This window comes from Cornus florida, unplaced genomic scaffold, assembly GCF_030987335.1.
Source record: "Cornus florida cultivar Cherokee Brave unplaced genomic scaffold, ASM3098733v1 CherokeeBrave_3.0.0_Hap2_Chr02, whole genome shotgun sequence".
Lineage (NCBI taxonomy): Eukaryota > Viridiplantae > Streptophyta > Magnoliopsida > Cornales > Cornaceae > Cornus > Cornus florida.
Genome location: NW_026775572.1, coordinates 91896083 through 91922182, shown reverse-complemented (window position 1 = coordinate 91922182; position 26100 = coordinate 91896083). Strand labels below are relative to the sequence as shown.

Here is a 26100-nt window from a genome sequence, read left to right as displayed (position 1 = left end):
AAAATAAGGGGGAAGGCTTGATAAAGTGCTCTTGATAAGAGTAACTTTACCCCCCTTTGACAAATATTGCTTCTTCCAACCTTCCAACCTCTTTGCATACCTATCAATCACAGAATCCTAGCTCCCCACTAATCTGGAAGAAACCCCTAGAGGCAATCCCAAGTAAGGGATAGGAAAGGAACTCACCCTACACCCAAGAACTATAGCTAGAGAAGAGATGTCCTGTACATTCCTAACCGGAACAAGCACACTCTTGGCCACGTTAACCTTTAGCCCGGAAACTGCCTGAAAGCAAGCCAGAATGCATCTCAAATATCTAAATTGAGACACATCTGCATCACAGAAAACCAGAGTGTCATTTGCAAATAACAGATGAGAAATCTCCACCTGATTTGCAATATCTCTTCCCACCCAAAATCCCTTGATGAGACCTAGATTCTCTGCCCGGCGCATAAGTCTGCTTAAGACCTCCATAACAATAAGAAAAAGAAAAGATGACAATGGATCACCTTGTCTTATACCCCGAGAGCACCCAAAAAAGCCGGCTGGAGAACCATTCACAAGAATTGAGAACTTAACAGACGAAAGACATGTTTGAATCCATGTCCTCCATCTACTTCCAAACCCCATTCTTTGAAGCAAATAGAGAAAGAAATTCCAATTTACATGATCATAAGCTTTCTTAATATCAAGTTTACACAGAAGTGACAAAACTCCAGGAACACCATTACGTAACCTTGAATCCACACAATCACCGGTGATAAGAACTGAATCAAGAATTTACCTTCCTCCAACAAAGGCATTCTGGGAATCTGAAATAATCCCATCCATAACTTCTCACATTCTTTGAGCAAGCACCTTAGCTATGAGTTTGTAAATACAACCCACTAAGCTAATAGGACGAAAATCCTTAATATCTGAAGCGTTTCCCTTCTTAGGGATGAGGGCAATAAATGATGCATTAAGCGATTTCTCAAATACACTCGTAGAATGAAACTCCTGAAAGGTACTCATCACTTCATTTCTCACAACCGCCCAACTTTCCTTCAAAAAACACATAGTAAACCCGTCAGGCCCCGGGGCTTTATCCCCATTGCAACTGGATAAGGCCTTTAGAACTTCTTCTTCAGTAAAAGGAAGCTCTAGCCCATCTCTCTCCATCTCGGAAATAGCCTCAAAAGGAAGACCATCAAGCTTGGGTCGCAAACCTAAAGGTTCTGTATAATGCTTTTGATAAAAAGAAACGATCCCGCTACGCACCTCTTCCTCCCTCCACAACTCCACGCCTTCTACCCGTATACGTCCTATGTGATTACTCCTCCTATGGGCATTAGCAAGTCTGTGGAAAAATTTTGTGTTACGGTCTCCCTCTTTCAGCCAAAGAGACCGGGATTTTTGTCGCCATGAAATCTCCTCCATACAAGCAATCTCAGCAAGAACTGCCTGACAGGAAGCTCTCCTAGTACAAAGAGACTCCATATTCCCAACTGCCTCCTCTAGCCGATCAATCTCAGAAAAATCAGCAACGACTCTGTTCTTCATCCATTCAAGGTTCCCAAAAACATCCTTATTCCACTGCTTAAGAGAGAGTTTGAGAGCTCTTAATTTCTGTGTTAATATGAAGCTGGGCGCACCTGTAACGATCGCTCCCTCCCACCATGAACGAATTGTCCCTTGGAAGTCCTCCACTCTCAGCCACATATTCTCAAAACGGGATGGGGTTTTTCGAGAACACAAACCCCCACAATCCAAAACTAAAGGAACATGATCAGAGGTAACCCTTTCTAATACCGCCTGAACAACATCCGGGAATTTTTCTTCCCACTCCCCAGAGATCAAAAATCTATCCAATCTTGAGAGAGTAATTGGGTCTCTACCACTAGACCAAGTATAGGTTGCACCTTCCATTGGTAGATCAATGAGAAGGTGCTCATCAATGAAGTTAGAAAACTGATCCATGTCTATAGACCTTCTTCTCCCAGTAGACCTCTCTGACGGGAACCTGACTGAATTGAAATCCCCACCCAAACACCAAGGTAAAGAGCATGGACCTTGAATGTGACTTAGTTCCTCCCATAAAATGGGTCTGTCAGTATCAACGACTGGTCTATAGACCCTAGAAAAAACCCATCTGAAATTATCCTCTTCCATCTGAAACTCACAGGAAACAGAAAATCTCTCCTTCCACACATTCATTCTGGACAACCACCTACTGTTCCACGTAACTAAAATACCACCCGAAGAACCTATAGCGTCCAAAGCCTCCCATCCCACAAACCTTCCTCCCCACAAACTTCTAACCACCCCGTCAGTAATGGATGCCATCTTGGTTTCTTGCAAACAAACAACTTGGGGCCCCCATTTCCTTAAGGCTACCTTCACCACTCTCCTATTATTCGGGTCATTGAGACCACGAACATTCCATGTAATGATTCGTAGCTTCATTAAAAACCAGTTGAGATTAACTCCCCTCCCCCCTTCTTTAAACTCCTGCTCCTAGTCCTGCCCCTTTCCATCACCACGCCTTTCTTCTTATCGTAGTTGACGTCAGAGATGAGATTCTTAATCTCGTGAATCCCTTTCCAAGATGATATGGGCTTTGTGTTTATAACTTCATTAGTGACTGCTATCTCAGTTCCAGTCACAATTGCTTGAAGAAGAGATAAAGTCTGAGTGTTATTACCTTCTGAAGATACTCTCAACAACTCACTGGTAGCTCCAATGTTATCAACCACCCAATCCCTCCCCAAATCAGTAACCTCATCATTAGGTCTCACCACTGCCAGGGGTTCCACCACTGATATGTTAGAGTCATCCTTCAGCCAGGGTTGAAGCTCATTAGAACAGACCTGTTGGGTAAACCCCAAGTCATCAGCCAACTCCTCTTCAATTATTCAGTCATACTCATAAACAGAATCTGAATCTGTAACATACCTCATCATTAGGTCTCACCACTGCCAGGGGTTCCACCACTGATATGTTAGAGTCATCCTTCAGCCAAGGTTGAAGCTCATTAGAACAGACCTGTTGGGTAAACCCCAAGTCATCAGCCAACTCCTCTTCAATTAATCTTTCATACTCATAAACAGAATCTGAATCTGTAACATACCCATCCCAACAATACTGCCAACCTCATTCTCCTCATTCGTTGCAGAAGGCATACATTTGAGACCTTGCAACGCAACATTTAATCGTAGGTCTTTGAACAGAGCTACAGCCTCATCATTGGACAATTTAAACTGTAAATCTCTTCCCACACAAACGTGACTCCTTTAGAGAGATCATCGACTTCACTACCAACAATAACCAATTGGCCAGGAGAAACAAATTCCTTGCCATTTAACTCAGAGTTCAAAAATGGCAGTCCATCCATCTTCTCCGTAACAGCTGCATCACCCCTCATCACCTCGCAGGAAGGGGTAGAAAAAGAGGGTGGATCAGAAGAGGGACTCTGAAGATCTGAAGACATACCTATACTGTTAGAAGAAACCCACTTCTGCTTTACTTTTCTTGACCACCGAACTGCATGAGAGCCCTGAGATAGAGATCTAGTGCTTCCCTTCAGCTGTGGATTAACAAAAATGTTAGCGCAACACTAAGAATGCCGAAACCACTTTTCAGCAGGTCTTACACCAGTCTCGGCAGCAGAAAGCTTCATCCACCTCCTCTTCACCGGCGAGTTCCAGACAGTTCCGAAGAAGCCATTAAAGCTTGGGCTCTGCGAAGTACTTATGACATGAGAGTGAGGTGGGCTGGGCTTTGATTTAAGAAAATAAATGGGCCCCCGCGTTATCTTGGTCATTGGGTTACTCAAATGTTGCCCATTACACTTGGGCTTTGTCAAGATAAGAGAATTGGATTTCTCATTCAGTACTGATATTGATAACTGATTGTTGGGTCCCCAATTAACGGCCCTTTTAAACTTTTGAGTGCTGTGGGTGAGCCCATTAGACAAAGAAATCCCAGAACGTGCATCGGGCCCAAACTTAAGCCCACTAGTGGCTCCGTTAATGCCACGATCGTTGCCACATGTTTGATGATTTTTTAAACAGGCGAACCGAAATGGTGGGCGCTGATCAAGGGCAGGAATGATACGACTCCTGGACCTACCCTTTCTACGCGCTTCGGGCGCGTGGGCATGCAATCGGCTGCTTCCTTTGAGGCCCTGCCGGAACTGTAAATTCCGGCGACCTCCTTTGATGATCGTTTCAACATGCGGCATGTGGGAACTCTCCCCATCCCCATAGTGAGACTTCGGGAGGATATGAGGTGTAACTTCCTCAATCAAAATAACCTTAAAGGCCACTCTTTGATCCTCAACAAAAACATACTCCGGCATCGTTTTTCCTGCGGAGACGTAGAGAAGGATTCTCTCTCCGCTCACCGCCACATCCGCCTCAACACCTCTAAATCCACCACATAGATTTCCGATTTCTTCAAATAACTTGTGACACCACAAGTGAAGGGCCAAACCAAATAACATTACTCTCCATATGCTATGATCTTTCACTGCAGAGCATCCAACCGCAAAATACCAGATGTCGATGGATAGCAATGCATCACCCCATCTTTTCCTTCCTTCATCCGGAGCCCTTAAAGCCTCATGCTCCGACAGAAACCTGAACAGAAAAAGATCGCCGAGAAGGGATGAAACTTTCACTCCGCTTGAGACCTTCCAAACTTTCGTCGCCCACGCCTCAATCCCTTCAATACGCCCCACATCTCTATCAAAGCAACCAACCAAGCATGATTGCAAGACAGATTCACGTTCCTTGATGCTTTAATGATCGACCCTAAAGACCGAATCACCGCCAACGGAACAACTTTTAATATCACCATTGAAGTTGAGACGAGGTAAGGTCGCAACACTGAGATAGGAGCGATGCATAACAGAAATCCTTGCCGAAAAGCCAAGATCCAACAGCAAATAACATAAATGTAAACGGCAGACGCCGGAGTGAAAGACTACGTCAAAAAAAGAAGAGAGAGAAGAGAGAAAAGTCAAACATGGTCAACTCGTGGTAATAGGTTTTATACTTACCAATCGGTTAGAGAAGGTATAACTTTTAATATTTATATCTTTCAACACGCCCCCTCACGTGTGGCCTTCTTTTGGTCCAACACATGCTTTTCAATTTTTTTAATTAGGGTGACGGTGAGGTTTGAACTCGAGACTTTTGGCTCTGATACCATGTTAACTACCATCTACTCCAAAAGCTTAAGCTGTTAGAGAAGGTATAACTTTTAATATTTATATCCTTCAACAATCACATCCATGTCGAGATTGGATGAAGTTCTAAAAACTTGATGCAGTGTAGATTGGTTTGTTAGAGAAGACCCATCCTCTTTGGAAGTGAAAACCTAAGTTTTGGCCCCATTCCAATCAAGAAAAAGTGTTTTTGGTAATTACAGCCTGTCAATATTTTAATTATGGATCGTATTTGTTTAAGCTGTTTTAAAATATATCTAAAGTTATTGTAATGGAACTGAAGTACGTTACTGAAGTGGCACCATTTAAAAGTTGTAGGATTAACTGTTCCTGCTACTATAGCAATGAACTTGTTGGGTTGCTTTTGCCCTTTGAGCTTCTTTGATCACTTTGAATTAAGGGTAGGATTTCTTTAATCATTGATAAAAAGGTTGTAAAAACCAGTTGCCTTTGTGTTTTTTACAATTTTAAGCTACTTCGACTTAATATGAGTATTGTATTTGGTGGTCTCTTAAATTATGTATATTGGAGATCACATAAAATATTTTGAATACATTTGGATAGATATTCTTCTATAGGCATATACATGAAATTTCAAGGATTAAATATATATATATATATATATATCATTTCATTTTGGGAACTTGAAACTTCTAACTTGTTAGGCATACTGTGTTAGCCAATAAAAACTCAAGGCTTTGACTTGAGATTATGCGTAATGCCCAAAATAGATTTATAGAAAAGAAAGGGGGTGGTTGAAGATTTTGTCCAATTCTAAGTTACAAGAGCTGATCTTTTTAAACTAATTATATTTAAAATGCAGCAATATATATATATATATATATTTGATAAGTAAAAATGTATCAGAGAGCGTTCAAAAGAGGAATGCATCCCATAGACAACACAAAGGCCGGAGCTGAAAAGAAAAGGTCTTACGGACCCAAGGAACCCAAAAAATCTACTATCTTGTCTATTGAATTACAATATGTCCCCATCGCCCAACAAAAAAGAAAACTAATAATATTAAATTTTAGAACCCCAATGGGAGATTCCTCCCAATCAAAGGATCTTCTATTCCGCTTCTTCCAAATGCACCACCAAACACAAAATGAAGCCACCTCCAAACATCACGGGCATGGGATCCCACATAACATCCTCTCCATGTGTTAATCAAGCCTCTCGAAGACCGTGGCATAACCCACTGGATGCCAAATAAGCCAAAGATAAGACTCCAACAGTCGTGAGCCACGGGGCAATGCAAAAGTTGGTGATCCACTCACCCTCCATCCTTTTTACACATACAACACTAATTGACAATAACCTGTCTTCTCCTTTTCAGGTTATCAAGCGTCAAAATTTTACTCCAAAATGGGGTCTGAACGAAAAAGGCCACTTTGAGAGGAGTCTCCGATCATTAAACCGTCTTCCAAGGAAAATCAACCCCTGAGAATCCGGAAAGGCAATAGGACATGGAATGAACATAAAATCTACCCTGAGAAGAGAGCACTTAGAAAGGGGGGTTAGGACCTGCACAATCCACCTCCTGTCTATACAAGAGATCCAGCAATCCATAAACATCATCCAATTCCCAATCTTGAAAATATCGATGAAAGCGCACATTCCAAGAAAACATGCCGCTATCATGCCGATAACAATCGGCAACCAAGACATGTGTATCGAAGGGAAATCCTGAAAAGCCTAGGAAAGAGACAAGCTAAAGAACAATCACCACACCATAAGTCCTCCCAAAATTGAGTGCCTCTGCCATCCCGAACTTTGAATCTGATACGTTTTGAAAATTCATCCCAATCCTTCCGAATGAATCTTCAAACACCAACACCTCCGGTAGATCTAGACACACGAGAGCACCAAGCACTTCTCTCCTTCCCAAAACCACACGAAATAACCCTCCTCCACAATTGATGATGCTCACCTCCAAATCTCCACAACCACGTACTAAGAATTGCCCTATTAAGGGGGAGCAACCTCCTAATACCTAAGCCACCCAGCTGAAACGGCCTACACACCTGCTCCCAACAAACAAGATGGTACTTAAAATCCTCCCATAAGCGGCCCCTAAGGAAATTCCACTGGATCCTCTCAGTTACAAAGGACGGGATTTGAGAAAGAGAGAGTATGTAGGAAGACTCGACAACGTGCTCTTCATAAGGGTGACCTTCCCTTCTCTTCGAAAGATACTGCTTCTTCCACCCGGCCAATCTTCTCTCAAACCTCTCGATTACGGGATCCTACCCCCCACCTCCTCGACAGAGAACCCAACGGAAACCCCAAATAAGAAATAGGAAAAGAGCTAACCCCATACCCAGGAACCACAACAAGAGAAACAATGCCACGAACCTCCACCACAGGAACTAATGCGCTCTTCCCTACATTTACTTTTACGCCAGAGATTGTCTGAAAGCAAAATAGAACACACCTCAAGTATCTTAGTACGACACATCAGCATCACACAAAACCAAAGTATCATCAGCAAACACAAATGAGAAATCTCTAGCTAGTGATCCACATCTCTGCCCACCCTGAAGCCCTTAATGAATCCTAGATCCACGGCCCTCCTCATCAGTCTACTGCGAGCCTCCAAAACACTGATGAACAGAAAAGGAGACAAATGATCCTACTGTCTTAAACCCCACGAACTAGCAAAAAACCAGTCGGAGACCCATTAACAGAAACCGAAAAACTCATCGATGAAATGCAGGACTCGATCCACGTCCTCCATCTCAGCCCAAAACCTAGCCTCTCCAACGTATAGAGTAAGAAGCTCCAACTGACATGATCATAAGCTTTCTCAATATTAAGCTTACAAAGAACTTCTGGAATCCCATTACTCATCGTAGAATCCACGCACTCACTAGCAATAAGAGTTGAATCCAAGTTCTGCCGACTACCGATAAGGGCATTCTGGGACTCTGAAATCACCCCGTCCATGACATCCCTCAATCCAAAGAAAAGACTTAGAACATACACCCAACCAAACTAATAGGTCTAAAGTCCTTAATATTAGAAGCTCCACCCTTCTTAGGGATGAGAGAAATAAAAGTTGCATTCAAAGATTTCTCAAACCGCCGATGAGATTAGAAATCATGAAAGGTGCCCATCACCTCCCCCCTAACCACTCCCCAACTCTCTAAAAGGAACCTCATAGTGAAACCATCTGGGCGTAGGGCTTTGTTGCCATTGCAACTCTTCAGAGCCTTCAACACTTCCTCTTCAGAAAACGGAACTTTTAACCCATCCTTGTCAATATTTGAAATTGAATCAAAATGCAGACCGCCAGTCGGGGTCTCCAATAGTATGTCCCAAAGTAATGTCTTAGGTAGTAAGAAGCAACCTCCCTACACCTCCTCCTCTTTACATAGCTCCACCCCATCAACACAGATCCACCAGCCCCTCCTGTGAGCATTAGCAAGCCTATGGAAAAACCTCGTGTTGCGGTCACTCTCTTTGAGCTATAGGTCTCGAGACTTTTTGACACCACGATATCTTCTCCAAAATAGCAATCTGAGCAATCTCCGCCTGACACACTGCTCTCTGGTGCCTCTGGGCCTCCTCAATGCCAGCGAATCCCTCCAACCGATCAATCTGTGCAATCTCATAAAGAGCCCTGTTCTTTTTCCACTCTAGATTCTCGACACCTCCTTATTCCACCTTTTAATCTTAGCCTTCAAAAACCGAAGCTTCCTTGCCAAAACAATGCTAGAAGTGCCAGACACCGTAGCCTCCTCCCACCAAGACTGTACCCTCCCCTGGGAGTCCTCTGCTCTAAGCCGCATATTCTTGAAGCGAAAAGGAGTGCTCTGAGATCTCAAACCACCACAATCAAGGACCAACGGAATATGGTTTGAAGTCGGTCTAGCCAAAACCTCCTGAACCACATCTGGGAACCCTGCTCCCATTCCCCAAAAACCAAAAATCTATCCAACCGTGAGAGGGTGGCTGCCTCCCTACCCCTAGACCAAGTGAAAGCTGCACCCTCCAATGGCAAATCAATCAAATGATGTCCGTCAATGAAATCAGAAAACTGCACCATAGCCGAAGTCCATCTCCCACCTATAGATCTCTCCATCGGTGTCGAACAACATTAAAGTCCGCACCCACAAACCATGGAAGAGACCACATCTCAGTCACACAACTGAGCTCCTCCCAAAGAAAGTGTCTCCCCATCATCCATAGATTCATAAACTTCAGGAAAAGCCCATCTAAAACCATTCTCCTCCATAACAAAAGCACATGAAATAGAGAACCTCCCTCTCCAAATATCCACCCTCGACCCATCTCCTATCCCACATGACGAGGATACCCCCAGAAGTTCCCACGGCATCCAACACTTCCCTCTCAATGAATCTCCCAACCCAAAGACTCCTCACCACCCTATCCGAAATAGAATCAAACTTCATCTTTTGCAAACAGACCACATGAGCCCCCCCCCACTTCCTCACTGCCAACTTCACCACCTTCTCCTTATCCGGATCATTGAGACCACGAACGTTCCATGATATGATTCGGCACTTCATAAAGAAACAATATTAGTACCCTCTCCCTTACTTCTCCCTCAACCCCTTTCACTCCCCCTTTCCCTCACCAACTCATCCTTCCCCTCGTAATTAAACATAGGAGATAAGATTCCTAACCTCTGTCTCCCCTCTCCAAGAAGAAGAATTCTTCTTTCGTCGACCCCTCCCTTTAGACTTCTTTTTCAAACCCACCTTCCTTTCCTCAATTGTCGCCTGTAGAATAGCCAGAGCCTGCTCATTATTACTTCAGCAGAAACACCCAACAGATTGCTTGTCACACCAATGTTCTCCAACACCCACTCCTTGCCTTGGTCGACAATACCCTGGTCAGATGAACCCATCCCCATCCCTTCCTGTCGCATCACAGCCAAAGGGTCCACCATGCCCAAATCTGGACAATCCACCGCTTCCCACAGTAATAAATCAAGAGGCCAGTCCCTCTGGTTTTCAATCTCGCTATCCTCACAGCATCCCGCCCCCTGTTTAGAATCTGCACAGATCAACCAGTCTATGGAACTGCCCCTCACCCCCGCCAACCTGTCATCCTGGGTGTCCGAGCAGTACAAGGCAAGTCCTCAGCCAACAATATGGGTTTCTTCAATTCCTGAACCAATAAGGCTGCAGAATCATCACTAAGAGTGATGCGAATTTCTCTGCCCACACGACAATCGTCTTTGCTTTACACCCACCGTCTCTAACAGATGAAGGCATCAGAGCAATCAACTCTGGCTTTGTGTCAGACCTGATCAGATGTCAAGCAAGCAAGGTGAGGGACTTCCACCCTCTCGATCTTGTGGTTCAAATGAACGACCCAATCCCCCACTCGAAGAAGATGGAGCAGAGTAGGAGAAGTCAACGGACTTACTTGCATCGGAGAGGCCACCATCAATCGCTTGCCACTTTTGCTTCTCTGCTCGTGACCACTTGTGACAACGAGGCTTGCCTCGAATCTGGGCTTTATTATTGTGATCCACTACTGAGCAAAAATTGTTCTTAAGATGCAGCAATACGAATCAGTTGAAACTAGAGAGCAACAGTAAGAGTGATGCGAATTTCTCTGCCCACACAGACAATCGTCTTTGCTTTACACCTGCCGTCTCTAACAGCTGAAGTCATCGGAGCAATCAACTCTGGCTTTCTGTCAGACCTGATCGGATGTCAAGCAAGCAAGGTGAGGGACTACCACCCTCTCGATCTTGTGGTTCAAATGAACGACCCAATCGCCCACTCGAAGAAGATGGAGCAGAGTAGGAGAAGTCAACGGACTTACTTGCATCGGAGAGGCCACCATCAATCGCTTGCCACTTTTGCTTCTCTGCTCATGACCACTTGTGACAACGAGGCTTGCCTCGAATCTGGGCTTTATTATTGTGATCCACTACTGAGCAAAAATTGTTCTTAAGATGCAGCAATATGAATCAGTTGAAACTAGAGAGCAACAGTAAGAGTGATGCGAATTTCTCTGCCCACACAGACAATCGTCTTTGCTTTACACCTGCCGTCTCTAACAGCTGAAGTCATCGGAGCAATCAACTCTGGCTTTCTGTCAGACCTGATCAGATGTCAAGCAAGCAAGGTGAGGGACTACCACCCTCTCGATCTTGTGGTTCAAATGAACGACCCAATCCCCCACTCGAAGAAGATGGAGCAGAGTAGGAGAAGTCAACGGACTTACTTGCATCGGAGAGGCCATCAATCACTTGCCACTTTTGCTTCTCTGCTCGTGACCACTTGTGACAGCGAGGCTTGCCTCGAATCTGGGCTTTATTATTGTGATCCACTACTGGGGAAAAATTGTTTTTAAGATGCAGCAATATGAATCAGTTAAAACTAGAGAGCAACAGTAAATAAACCCCCACAACCACGCATGAACACACAATTTTTACATGGAAATTGCAACGGGAAAAAACGACAAGATCTAGTCCAGGCAGATTGAAGCCACTATAAGAAAGAGATTTTACAAATAGGTTAACAATTCTCAACCCGTAGATACCCCTATTATCTCTTGACACAAACTAATCTACCAAACTCTCCACTCGAGTCTCCGGTCACACAAGCCTCTCTGTCAACAGACCCCTCCCCACGCGACTCGTTTATCCACTCTGTGATTTGATCTCCAATAACTAGTTGTCCAAGTTACGTGTTTGTGGTGTTGAGTTCTTCGTGTAGCACTCGGAAATCCTCCGTTTAATACAAGGATTATGATTATCAACACAAATAATAACTCACCATCTAATGCAAGATGTAGATGATGAAAAATAAAATATACTTTCTAAAAATATACGACCTCTCTGAATTGAAGATCTCTTTGTATATATGTGTTATGAGAGCCTAGAAGTGTTTATATAGTGCTTTGAGTCTAAAGGAATTGAGGTTTCTTGATTGTTATCAGAATAGGAAATCTAAACCTCCTAGGATTCAGATTAATGGAGCTTTCAAAAGTATTCCACATCGATCGATCGAGCCTTTGATTGAACCACAATTGCACTGCTTCAATTTATCGAGCCATCAATCAAAGCTTTTTGGAATTTGATAAACATATTCTGGAAATTTTCGATTGACATATCACTCGAGACTTACTGTTTTATTTAAATTCCTGTTTAAATATATATAATTTAAAAACAATTTCATTTATTCAAAACATCTTTTTCATTAATCAAAACATGAATGCATTTTGACCTAAAATGAGTCATTATAAGAATTCATGATTATGAATCTTAATTGGCGAGTTGTTCATGAAGTGATTTTACCATTTTGCTCTTTGATGTATCTTCGATATGATTTTGCCCTCGGGACATTGGTACCACCACTAAGTAACTAACAAAACTAACTTTTGAAATCAAACCAGAAGTTACTGACTCTAGCTTTTGTTACAAAATTTGCCAACGCTAAGTTCTGCATCTATGAACTCATTTCTACATCTATAGTCAAATTTTCTCTCAAGCTATTTTTAACATCTATGACATGCATTTAAAATTTAATTTTGAGTGGCATTGTAATGGTGATACTTTTCAAATTCAGTGAATTTCTCGACAAATCATTTTCTAGTTGTGCTTGATGGTACTATTATTTCTACTAATGACCACAATATTTACTCTTTCAGGTTTGACAATTCAAGCTAATATGTATTATAAAACGCTCATCAGCTGGACCAGCCAAAAGGTGAAGGATATGTATACTACCCGCAATGCATTCGATTTTAAAAATGGTAATCTCTAGTGTCTGGTCATTGAAGGGATGGAAGCAAATTTTCCTTGGTCACCAAATTGTGAAATTTAACTTAGACAATAAAATCTTTCAAGTACTCGAATGGTTCGTAATTGGCAAACATATAATTTAGTATTCTTTTTTTTCCTGGCAAGGAACTCACACGCCCACATGCCCCTATGGGGACTTGAACCTTGACCTTCCACTTCGAAGGCGAGGAAGTACCACTGGACTATAGCCCTTGGTCATATAATTTAATATTCAACTGCATTAGACATTATAACAAAATTCCAACTATGTTGCTTATGCTTCTTCGTGGATCCCATTTGCGCGATAACCTGTTAAAGTGTTAAGAAGCACATTTACTATGGTGCCTTAACTATGTTAGAAACATGAGGTTGAACCCCCCTCCGGTGCCTTTTTTTTATTTTTGCTCTTTACTAATACGTTTACTTATAGATAGTATCATATTGTGTTTGGCTGTTTATACTTGAATTATTTTATGAGGACTTTTGGGAAGAGAGTAGAAGTTTTTATGGGGAGGGCGGGCCGTGGCGCAGCAGTAAGGTTGCTCTATTGTGACCTGGTGGTCACAGGTTTGAAACAAGGAAACAGTCTCTTCGCAAGTGGAGGTAAGGCTGCATACATCTAACCCTCCCTAGACCCCACAATGGTGGGAGCCTCATGCATTGGGCTAGCCCTTAATAGAAGTTTTTATTGGACTATAGGGTAAAGAAAGTGGGATGAGGCATCCTTCAAAAAAGACTAAAAATCTCTGGAACAATTACAACATAAAGAGCATAGTCCCCTGGGCAAAACTCCTCTCAACAATATATTTTGTTATGAGCCCTTTTGACCTTTTCTTTGTACTAATTGTCAAAAACAGGTGAAACTTTATCCTTGTTTTATAAATTCCTTTATCCACCCAAGACCTGTCCTTACTAAGTTTGTGGTATCTCCCATATACCATGTAATGCTTCCTCTCTAGACTACGAGACAGCTTTTGAGTTGGAAGCTTCTCTTCAAGTTCTCTTGGGACACATCTGCAACTGTACTTGATAGAACCGTTGGGCATCAGTTGCCATGATGACAGTTTGAATACAAGAAAATGTCTGTGTCTTATGTATCAATATTTTTAGCTGTCCAGCAAAATAAATGTCCATTTTAAAAATAATAACCTAGTAATTTCATTTTGTTTCTATGAATAGAGCGGAATGTAAAAATAGGATTCATGCAGGTGATCCCAAGTAATTGGTAAAAAGGCTTGAGTTGACTCTCATCTCTTTAAAAGAAATGATATGGTGTTGTCAATTAATTAGTATTTACAGTATTAAATATTGTTGTATTGACCAAAATTGATAATGCCTAACCCAACTGATACTGAGCTAATACTGGAATGGATACAGGTACTGTTTAAATGACTTATCACTTATCATGTTTTGATTGTTTAGTTTGCAGTTTTGACCGTTCTCTGGTAAATGCTTTTGGACCTTGTGTTCTCTTCGCCACACCAGGGATGATCAGCGGCGGCTTTTCACTTGAGGTTTTCAAGCAGTGGGCTCCATCTGAAATGAATCTTGTTACACTGCCTGGGTACCTTCATTATTCCATTGCTCATTCATTAAGTATGTAGTATAAATTTAAGTCTGAACTAACCTGTCTGATCCTGGAAAATGGTCTACCTTACTCATATGATGGCAAAGTGCCGGATAGAGAGGAATCCAAGCCAGTAATTGTTGTGGTTTACTTACTGTCCCAAATAATGTTACCATGGGCTTGGGGCCTATATATCAATATTAAGATGACAATTTGCAACTCTGTTTCTTTAATCCCTCGCGTGTTTCTTTGCCAGATATTGTGTGGCTGGAACTATAGGACACAAATTGATGTCTGGTAAACCCTCCAAAATTGATGTGGATGGCAGTCAAATTGATGTGCGATGCCAGGTTATTTTTCATCTCCTACTCCTTCGAAATGATTTTTTTAGCATATGCTCTTGTTTCTTACTCATATATAATTTTATTTAATATATATATTCTGTTTTGTTTTCCTGGATTTACATGAATTACACCTTCTTGTGGAAATGTTTATTCAATTGAGTATATGTCATTTTTTCTTGTGATTGCATGAGGCAAAAAAAATCATAACTTTGTTATATGAAAGGTTTGAAATTATTATTTAATGGGGAGGATTGGAACCATGAACCTGGATTCACGTCTTTGGAAATTGTTGTTATAAGAAATTGAATGAGAACTAAATAAAGTTCTACATCAAATTAATAACAAACCTGGTGAAAATAATCCCTTAAGAAAAAAGTGACTTCTCATTGTAAGAATTTTCCCAATGTGGGACTAGAAGATAAGAAAACCATTTTACAGTCGAGAACTTGTAGCATTCAAGTTCTCTAGAATGTTTATATTGCACAAATGGCTCATTAAAGGGCCTAAAAAGCATAATTTAGTTGGCTTTGTAATAGCAGCTCCCTGCTGATATTTACAAATGTAACTTTTTAAAACTAAAATTCAATTCTTGAATTTGGGAGAACCTGTGATTCTGATTACAGAGTTGCACCCCACACCCAAGAATTAGAATTAAAATGAAGGGCCCCAAGTCCATACCCAAATCCTTCAATTGAAGCCACTTTGAATTTGTCGCTTGATATTTCTCTCTATGCTGTGTTTTAAGTTTCATGAAGCAATCTGTAGATAATGTCATGGTTTCATGTTCTAAACAACAGCTTTGAATCTATCGTCATACGTTGAATATTAATGAGTTGGTTGCCCTGGCAGCTCTATGCTTTGAGCATCATTAACAAAGCACAAAAGATATGTATCTCATAAACTGTAATGATCTTTCTGGTGGTTCTACTGCGGTTGGCTGATAACAGTGGCAAGTTAAGTGGTTCTATTTTGCGCTTCTTTTTCTTTCGTTCTCTTCTTACTTTTCCTCCAAGGTTTTGAGAATGGCTGCATATATGGGCTATGGGTGCCCTTGTGGAACTATCCAATTCCATGTCTAATTCTTTCTTTATTTGAATGATAGGAACTCTAGTTAAAATTGAAGGTAGGAGCCAAAGAGGCCGGCTAAAATTAACATGGGATGAAGTTATAAGAAAGACCTATACCAAAATTAACTTGGGTTGACGTTATAATAAAGACTAGATATATTAAGAGACATGGTTTATTTATTTATTTTGGTAAGTAAGATTGTATTAGAAAGCGTTCAAATGGGGAACGCATCCAAGGACCAAATAGGTCGAGAACCCAAAGTACGCAAAAAAATCAACTAACTCCCCTTAAGATTTACACAGTGTTGTTAAAGGCGCGCCTAGGCTCGAAGCTCAGGTTTAGCGCCTGTTGTCATCCCAGGCTCACTGATGTTTATTAAGTGCGCACCTCGGTTGTGCGTCGTTCTGTCGCGCCTCACTGATATTTGTTTAAAAAAATACGATTGTTCTATTTCTTAAGCCAAAAATGGTATTTTTGGTAACTTAATAAACAAAAAAAGGAAAGCCCAAGCATACTATAGAAGGAACTTTTGTACAAAAGAATAAAAAAATAAGAAAGCGCAAGAGTCAAAGTGTTTACTGAACAGCAATAGAATGAGATTGTGAGACGAAGACGAAGCCCTAGTTGCATAGATGAACGGCGAAGCCACATCAGTTCTTTCTTTCTTTGTTTTTTTTTTCTCTCTTCTCCTCTAAATCTCCCCTCTTCTTATCTTTGTTTACATCTCTCTCTTCGTCTAGTTCTCTTCTCTCCATGTCTTTTTTTTTTTGGCTCTGTTTTTTCTTTCGTTTTTTTTTTTGGTTAACATATTTATTTCTTTTTGTGCTTTGTTTTGCCATTCAAAAAAACACATTTTGCTTTGCCTATCAAGAAAACAAATCTGTGCTCTGTTTTATGGTTGATGGATTTACTTTTTTATGTTTGATATTAATTTTTAGAATATTGATATGACTTATGAGATATGAATGTTATTATGGTAGTTTAAATTTTCAATTGTGCGCCTCACTTCACTTAGGCACGCGCCTAGCGCCTAGGCTCCAAAGGACCTCTAGCGCCTTGGTGTGCCTTGGGCCTTTAATAACACTAGATTTACAATATTAGCCAAAGAATCAACAAAAAGATAACAAATGATAGAGAATTTCAGAGCCCCAATAGAAGATTCCTCTTCGTCAAAAGATCTTCTATTCCGCTCCCTCGATAAGCACCACTAAACGCATAAGGGTGCCACCTCCAAAAGTCACAAGATTGGGAGCCCACTACACACCCTCTCCAAGCTTCGATCAAGTCTCTTGAGGACCGAGGCATGACCCACTGGACCCTGATCAAACTTAAGATAAGATCCCAGTTGTCCCAGGCCACAAGGCAATGTAACAAAAGATGATCTGTCAATCTTGCACATTCCTTTCCACGGGAAGGCTGGTCTCGAGGAATCTGAAATGCGCCTATATAGAGAGCACGCATCAAACCTCCTCTTGAGAAGAGGGCATCTAGACCATCTGAAAATGTCTTGTAAAGCACACATCCCAAGTCGTCCTTCCGCTATCAATCCGGTAACAATCGGCAACCCAGTCAAGTATATCAAAAGCAATACTGAAAAGCTAGGAACACGCCAGCGGACGATTACCACACCAAGTGTCCTCCCAAAAACAAAAGCCCCTGCCATCCTAGGCCCTGAATTTGATATGTTTCGAAAGATCATCCCACCCCTTATGGATGAATTTCTAAACACCAATACCTCCTTGGATCCTCATCACAAGGGACCACCAAGCACCTCTTTTCTCCCCAAAATGGGTCAAGATGACCCTCCTCCATGGCCTGTGACGCTCAAGACCAAATCTCCACAACTACTTCCTTAGAAGAGCCTTATTAAAAGGCACCAACTACCTATTTCCCAAACCACCGACTTGGAGTGGCCTGCACACTTGCTCCCAACAAACGAGATGATACTTGAACTCCTCTCCCGTACCACCCCATAAGAAATTCCGTTGGAGTCTCTTTATCCTCCTACGCACAAAAGAGGGAAGTTGAAAGAGAGAAGAATTGTGTAGGAAGTCTCAAAAGCGTGCTTTTCATCAGAGTAACCCTCCCACCCTTCAACAGATATTGCCTCTTCCACCTAGCAAGCCTCCTCTCAAACCTTCTCGACCACAAGTCCTAGCTACCAACTTTTCTCGATAGTGAGCCAAGGGTAGTCTCAAATAAGAAATAGGAAAAGAGCCAACTCCACAACCAAGAATGTCATCCATAGAAGAAATACTCAAAACCTCTCTCTCTGGGATCAACGCACTCTTCCCCATATTAACTTTCAGGTCAGAGACTGCCTGGAAGCGTATCAAAATAAACATCAAATATCTTAACTTAGACAAGTCTGCATTACAAAACACCAAGATATCTTCTGGAAACAACAAATAGGAGATCTCCAACCGATGGGCTAAATCCTTGCCCACCCAAAAACCTCTAATAAAACTAGCTCCACTGCCCTCCTCATCAACCCGCTGAGAGCCTCCATCACAATGGTGAACTCATCAACCTGCTGAGAACCTCTGTCGATGAACGAAAAATGGAGAAAGAGGATATCCTTACCTCAAGCCTTGTGAGTTGCTGAAGAAACCAGTCTGGACCCATTCACAATAACCGAGAACCTCAATGAGGAAATCCATAACTCAATCCACCTTCTCCATCTCTCCCTAAACCCCATCCTGTCCAACAAATGAAGCAAGAAACTCCAACTAGCATGATCATAAGCCTTCTTAACATCAAGCTTATAAAGCACCCTTGGAACGCCATTGCTTAGCCTAGAATCCACACACTGACTGGCAATGAGAGCTAAATCAATTTGATGACCACCAACAAAAGTGATTTGGGATTCCGAGATAACTCCATCCAGCACATCCTTCAATCTCAAAGCAAGGACCCTAGCTATTAGTTTGTAAATGTAACCTACCAACTAATAGGTTTGAAATCCCCAACATTGAAAAAGAAGAAGTTTTGGGTTTTGACTTACGCAAACCGAGAGCCAATAGCTATATTTGTATACAAGAATAGGGTACAAAGAAAGGAAACCAAATCAAAGTAAAACGGGAAAATGCCAAAATCTACGTGATCCCATGATTACGGGGATCTTATCTACGTGATCCCATTATAATAGGCTTACATAAAACACCTAATAAAAGGTTGAAAACAGCTAATAAAATAAAAATAATAATAATATAGATATTCCAACACTCCCTTAAGCTGAAGTGAAGATATCAATCAAGCCCAGCTTGGTAATCGAGGAATGAAGTAAAGATGGACCAACGAATTTAGTGAACACTTCTGCCGACTGATTAGAGGACCGAACAAAGCGCGGCTTGATAATTCCCGAACAAACCTTCTCTCAGATAAAATTGTTGTCCGCCCCTATGTGTTTAGTCCTCCATGAAGAACATAATCTGAAGCAAGCATGATGGCTGACCTATTATCACAAAACCAGTCTGAGGACTGTTTTTCACTTAGCCCTAGCTCCTCCAAGAAAGATCGAAGCTAGAGAATCTCATAAGTACCCTGGCCATGGCACGATACTCAAATTTCTGCTAAAGATCTCGAAACTACAGGTTGCTTCTTACTATTCCAGGATATAAAGATGATCTCCATAGAAAGTATAGAAGCCAGATGTGGAACGTCTGTCAGTCTTGGGCCCAGCATAGTCTGCATCACTGAAACAAGATAACCCAACCTACCTACTAGAAAAATAGAATAATCCAAATCCAGGATAGGACTTAAGATAGAATATGATACCGCATCCATATGAGCTGTACGAGGAGCATACATAAACTAACTCACAACACTAACTGCAAAAGCCAAATCAGGACGGGTGTTGGTAAGATAAATCAATCTTCCTACCAAGCGCTGATACTGCGAGGGATTAGAAAGGAGATCTCCAGACTCAGCCGAAATCTTCAGATTAGGATCCATAGGAGTGGAAGCAAGTTTACACCCAAGCATACCCGTTTCTTGAAGAAGATCCAAGACATACTTTCTTTGCGATAAAGAGATACCTTGCTTAGATCTAGCAACTTCAATTCCCAAGAAATATCTGAGCTGCACAAGGTCTTTCACAACGAAAGCTTTAGCCAATTGAAGCTTTATTTGAGCTACTAGGGTTGTCATTGTCAGTATTGATGATATCATCATAAAACATGTATGGTCAGAATGGCATCTAACAAACTGCATGGATAGAATTGCATCACTAAATTGGCTGAACCAAGCTCTGGGAGATTGTTTTTACCCATACAAAGACTTCCGCAATCGACAGACCTTTCCTGCATACTCCCCCTCAGCCCAAACACCGGGTGGAGGATCCATATAAATAGTCTCAAGAAGATCACCGTTAAGGAAGGCATTCTTCACATTAAGCTGATAAAGAGGCAATTCTTCACATCAACGCATTCCATGGGCTACTTTTTAAGAATTTCCTGTGTCGGGTTTTTTTGTATTGTGTCATGTTTGTATTGATGCTACATAGTTCAATTATCGATTATTCATTAGAATATAGTTAGGCTTTATATGTACGTGTATATATATATATATATATATATATATATATATATATGCACAACTCCTAATGGCAATGTACTTGCAATTTGGTTATAACTTTCTTCTGGTCAAGAAGTACGTATTTACGCATAGTCAGTGCTTCTATGTCATTGAATCGGGTTATTTTTTTGGATGTCCAATACAAGAGATCAGTTGTGTATAAACTTAGTTAGATTAATCATTTAAACCATTAGATAATGTTGGAGGAACTTCAATGTCGTTAATCTAAGAATTCTTTCGAAATTATTGAAGGGGAGAAATTATGGGCGGGAAACAAGGTTCTAACACCTCAGCCCGCGCCAAGCCCATATCCCAAGTAACCATTGCATCTCAACCCATGCCATATTGTCCGGGATCACGGGCTTTTCTTGTTTCTCAGGTTGTTCATAATTTTAATAACCTGCTAATAAATGAACATTACTGAAAAAAAAAATTTACTAAAGTATATAACTATATACACTTAACATAAAATAAAAGCCACTCATATCATGTGACAAAAATCAACTAAAGTATGTATAATACAATTTTCTAACTATAATATAATAATATTCCTTCCTATTAGAATTTGAAAAGAACTCAAAATTTTATATTTTTTTTATCTTTTTGTTTATAAATTTATCTTAATTTAAATCCTTACAAATATTTTACTTAATTTTTTTTAAGCAAGTCACAAGTTAGGTTAATGACTACTTATGATGGCATAAATCATCTAATTTTAACCTTATTTTACATAAACAACATATAGCCTTAAAAATATTAACATTTTAAACTTTTCTTGTATTTTAGGTTCTTTGGGCTGCTCGGGTTTGTAAAACCTCCCAAATTCCGTTAAAAATTGGACTCTAAAGTTCAAACCCAATCCAACGTTCAAAAAAAAAAGTTCAAACCCAATCCCAATCCGAATCCCATGATCTCAAATACCTTCCAATGCCCGTAAAATTTTCGGTGGGACTCGGGTTGCTCAGTTTAGGGCCACCCAAGTCTCACCCCCAGGAGAAATATAAAGGATTTTGAAAAGGCCATCACCATTGATGGTCTTTGCCTATGCAGAGTGATGGGAGGGGCTTAGTTGTCAAAGGGGCGCCTTATTTTCAAGAAAACCCCAGGGTCATCAAGTTTCTTCCAAAGCGCCTCAACCTACTACAAGCCTAACTCCTTTAGCTAGGCCTAGGCCATGTAAAGCCCTCAGGTTCACGTTTATTAGCATCACTCCAATCTAAAAAAATGCGCCTCATATTTTTCAATCATTCATTCACATCGTTTTTTTGTCTTTTCAAATGAATATGAATTTACATGCTCTACATCATACCATAAGTCATATTTGATAGATGACATTGTTTTTTCTTATCTATGTTTGATGGAATCCATGAGCTTATGGTGACTACTTACATTAAAGAACTCTTGTGCTTGATTCTTGATTTTCATTGTAATACAATATATTTTTTAAGTTCATGATATATTTTTTTTTTTTGTGTTTTCACATTTTTTTGGCATTTTATTTTGTCAATGCATCTGCAGATCAATAGGATTTATCTGGATTTTTTCTGTACTTTCTATTTCACATGCACCTTACTCCAATCAGGCTCATGCCTCACACTGCGCCTTGCGCTTAGGCTGCAGGAGACCTTTGCGCCTTAGTGCACCTTGAGCCTTTAATTATTATGGGGAGGGGTGCACTAGACCCAACCTTCAGCTTTATTTGTATGAAGTGACTGCTCTTAGAATCAAGGCAGCCTGTATTTATATCACTGCACCAATCAATAACCCTAAAGAATAAGATTTAATGGTTTAAATTCTTGAATCACGCTGATTTTTGCACAACTAGTTCTCCAATTGATGCTCATCCAACTTTTGTCCTTGATCCAATAATGCCTGAAATGGCATAAAACTGTGTTATTTCATGTGACTGCAGGCTTTCTAACTGTAACAAAGATCTTCCTGTTACTTTTGTTTTCTCACATGGGTCACATCTTATGAATCTGGGGAATCTTTGTTTGGCTTTAACGAAATAACACAGGACAACATTGTTGCATTCCATAATTTGCTTCTTCTTGTTAAGAATGTTCTCAATTAATAGACAAAATGGAGCAAAAATGACTTCCTGTATTATGTCTTTGTTTTCTATCATGCTATATTATTGTTTTATTTTAGTTCCTCGGGTTTTCTTTTGTTCAAAGGTCTATGATTTATGTCTCCTCGATATTTGCCAAGAGCTTTTACAAATAAACATATACCTGTTCATGAGGTCTGGATTTCCTCGGGTGGTTCAGCACTTTCCTCATCGTCTGTCTTGATTTGCACTAGTGCATTCCAGTGAATCCAAACAGTACTTCACTTTTAACTTGTTACAGCTGTAATGAAGAATTTATTTATTTTAGTTGTGGCCCTTGCAGCAAAGGGTAATGATATGCCTGTTTGACCAAGACTAAAAGTTTCCATTGTTGTGGATAAGTTAAATGTTTGATCTGTCAGTGTTGCATATTATATCCATTCATTTCAATTGTCCTTAGAAGTGCTTTTGTAATTGACAGATTCATCAGTTGTCTTTTAGTCCTCATACGGATGCCAAAGGAATTATGGATCTCGTCAAATTTCTCTCTCCAAAGCACGTGATACTTGTACATGGCGAAAAGCCTAAGATGGCTTCACTTAAACAGAGAATTAGATCTGAACTGGGAATTCAGTGTTACGATCCTGCAAATAATGACACCGTGTGCATCCCTTCGACTCAGTATGTAAAATCAGAAGCCTCAAGTGCATTAATTAAAAGTTCGTTGACTCCAAATTTCAGGTTCCTAAATAGTTCAGAAGGCAGCTCTGATTTAGGTTGCATGGATGCCAGAGCTATGTCTCCGCTGCAGGTATGCGATGATAGAGTAGCTGAAGGGATTCTAATTATGGAGAAAAACCTGAAAGCAAAGGTTATACACCAGGATGAGCTTCTAGTGGTGTTGGGAGAGCAAAAGCATGAAATTAAGTTTTCATACTGCTGTCCGGTACAGTTGGGCAGCTTTGGAAGGACCAAAAACACAGACCTTCCGTCAACAAACGATGCGATTCCCCTTGCTGACAATCAATCTTGGCTTCATCTTTTATTTGCAAAAGTTTCAAAAGAATTCACTGAAGGGCACATCCAAGATTTTGGGGAATATCTTCAAGTAGAATCATTCCGAGTCTCTGTTTGTTTAAAGGACTACTGCCCTTACAGATCCACTGATAATTTTCAAAATAAATCTGAAGCTGCGTTTTTTTGCTGCACTTGGTCCGTGGCAGATGAGAAGTTTGCTTGGAAAGTCATTGCAATCATGAAGGATTTGGATATAAATACCATTTAGAGGGGCTTTACATTGAGCTTAGACTGGTTTTGGTGATGCAATTTTATGACGTTCAAAAATCATATTTAAGCTACTTGTACAATCCATTGAATTAATCTGCAGTTTATATTTAAGTATGCAGCTATTATGGTGGAAGTCGGAGTTCTTTAAGTTTTAGATTTTTCTTCCTGGGCTTCATATATTTTTAAAAATAATAATAATACAATAAAATAGAGTTGTTTTGGTGGGCATGAAAGGTGATCTTTGAAAGAGTTGTTATCTTTTAAAAGCTACTAAAGGTACTTTGTACAACAAATAGTTCTTGATTTTAAATTTACTGAAAGTGTTCCATCTCCTTGTCAGTGCGTAACCAAAATTTTTCTTGTGTACTGTCAATTAGCTTATGTTCTTCCTTCTGTAGCTTCAGCTGGAGTTAAATTTGACCCAACTTGTTAGCTACAGGGGGTAGGATCTGTGGAGGAAGCCTCTGCAATGCTTTTAAAAGAAAGCTGGATCACGCCCGACACCATTGGTAATTGAGGCTAGCGTATGTCTTTAGTCTCTTAAGTTCCAAATCAGGTCTGATCTCTTTCTTCGTCTTCTTTTTTTATTTATTTTTTATTTTTTAATCTAATAGGAAGCCTCATCTTAAACTTAATACCCATGATACTATCTGCTTAAAGTAAAAATCATGGCAGCAATAACCAGTCCTTTTAGGCGTACAAAGAAGACCATGATAGGAGTGGTGTTCCCTTTGGAACTTTGTAAGCTGTTCGAGTGCATTTTTAGGATGGCATACCTAATCCAGATTGTCTAGTTGCTGTTTTAATAGAACTGAAAATTAAGCACCGACTTAAATTTGAAGTGCTTGTTATAAAAGACACATTTTCAAGTGTTTAATGTTCAATGATAAATGAAGTTCTGCTCACTTGAATTTTGTCCCATTTTATGTGACACTTTGCGCTAAATCGAATAACGGTTTTTATCTTCTTGTCTTAAATCATATTTCGTTATTCACACTCAGAGTGCTCCTGGCATCAAACTTTTATTGTAATTGTTATTATTATTATTTCTTTGGTGGGGGAGGCCTGGAGGGGTTGTGAGGCACACACGCCCACAATTACTGCCATTGTCAGTTTTAGCTGTAATGTTCTCTGAAAAGCTTTCTACAAAGGGAGAGCAGGGTTCCACTTGCCCCAGGCATAATTCGCCCGAACAGACACTGGATTTCCTGCTTAAATACATGTAGGATCTTAATATTAGTAAGACTCCTTGCACTCCTGCATCCAGCATTAATTCGATGAGAGATAAGAGTCAGTACTTAATAATAATATACAGAATAAGAAATGTTTGGGTTGTTGAGAGGATTAAACCGACAGTTGACCTTTCAAAGTAGTCTTTTTTTTCCATATCCAGGTAATACTTGACCGAAGTTACATTGGCCATCGCTCTTCTTTTATTCACACAACATTTTCACAATGTGCTTTTTCCTCTCCCCTGAATTTTGATGTGTGGCTCTAACTAGCTTTTGCTTTTTGCCCTTTTTTACCTGCTTCAGTCTTTTTATGTTTTTGCATTTCCTTCTTTTGTAGCCTCTTTTTCTCGCTTCGCGCAAAGTACACTAAAGTTTGAGAGGCTACTAAAAGCACTCTTCTGCCTCTAGCTCGGGCAAGGCTTAGCGAAAATACATCGTTAAGAAGAGTCAGCCACCATAAACTGGGGTTCCAGCCAACCATCGGTGATTAACTAACCAATGCCAAAACCGGTGCACAAGGAACAGATGATTTTGATGAACTCTTGTGTATCTCTCTTTCCTCTTTACAGAGCTGGTGGTTTGATTTTTGAGCTATGTTAGACATTCAAATGTAGTCCCAGCCAAGCTGCTAATGATAGTTGTGTATCGAACTACAATTATTTCATTGTAAAAATTTGTGATTTGTTTTTCAACAAATTTATTGTTTTACATTAGATCCTTTTTTATTTTATTATTATTATTTTTATTATTTTTGTTTTAGCAATGATGAAAGCAATTGTGGACCTTGTGGTGGTATTGATATGGCGCCAACATGCATGGCGTAATAGGATAACTCAATTACCACGTGGCATCCCTCTCCTTTCTTAATAAAAGTTTGGATTAATTACACTCTGAGGTTTGCTGATGGACTGATGAAATTTTGGCCATTTTCACCGGTCAGTTTTTGACCTTTAAAAAAGAGTGTGAAATGTCTAGATTGCGCCCTTGTTATTTAATT

At 40.4% G+C, this 26100-nt stretch overlaps 1 protein-coding gene across 4 annotated transcripts in view; it reads left to right on the top strand.

Annotated features, from left to right (window-relative positions):
* LOC132295462 (cleavage and polyadenylation specificity factor subunit 3-II) overlaps positions 1-25851 on the top strand; it is a 65861-nt gene extending 40010 nt beyond the window's left edge. For 2 of the 4 annotated variants that reach the window (XR_009478479.1, XR_009478481.1), the window contains 5 exons: positions 12848-12952; positions 14403-14544; positions 14804-14897; positions 23066-24427; positions 25441-25851. Coding sequence is in view for 1 of the 4 variants with exons in the window: in XM_059793736.1 (XP_059649719.1) it covers positions 12848-12952; positions 14403-14544; positions 14804-14897; positions 23066-23869 (1145 nt within the window). In the remaining 3 variants the exon portion in view is untranslated. Of the gene's footprint in view, positions 1-12847; positions 12953-14402; positions 14545-14803; positions 14898-23065 lie in introns of all 4 variants that reach the window. The other 2 variants (XR_009478480.1, XM_059793736.1) reach the window with 2 other exon arrangements.
* The last annotated feature ends 249 nt before the right edge of the window (positions 25852-26100 follow it).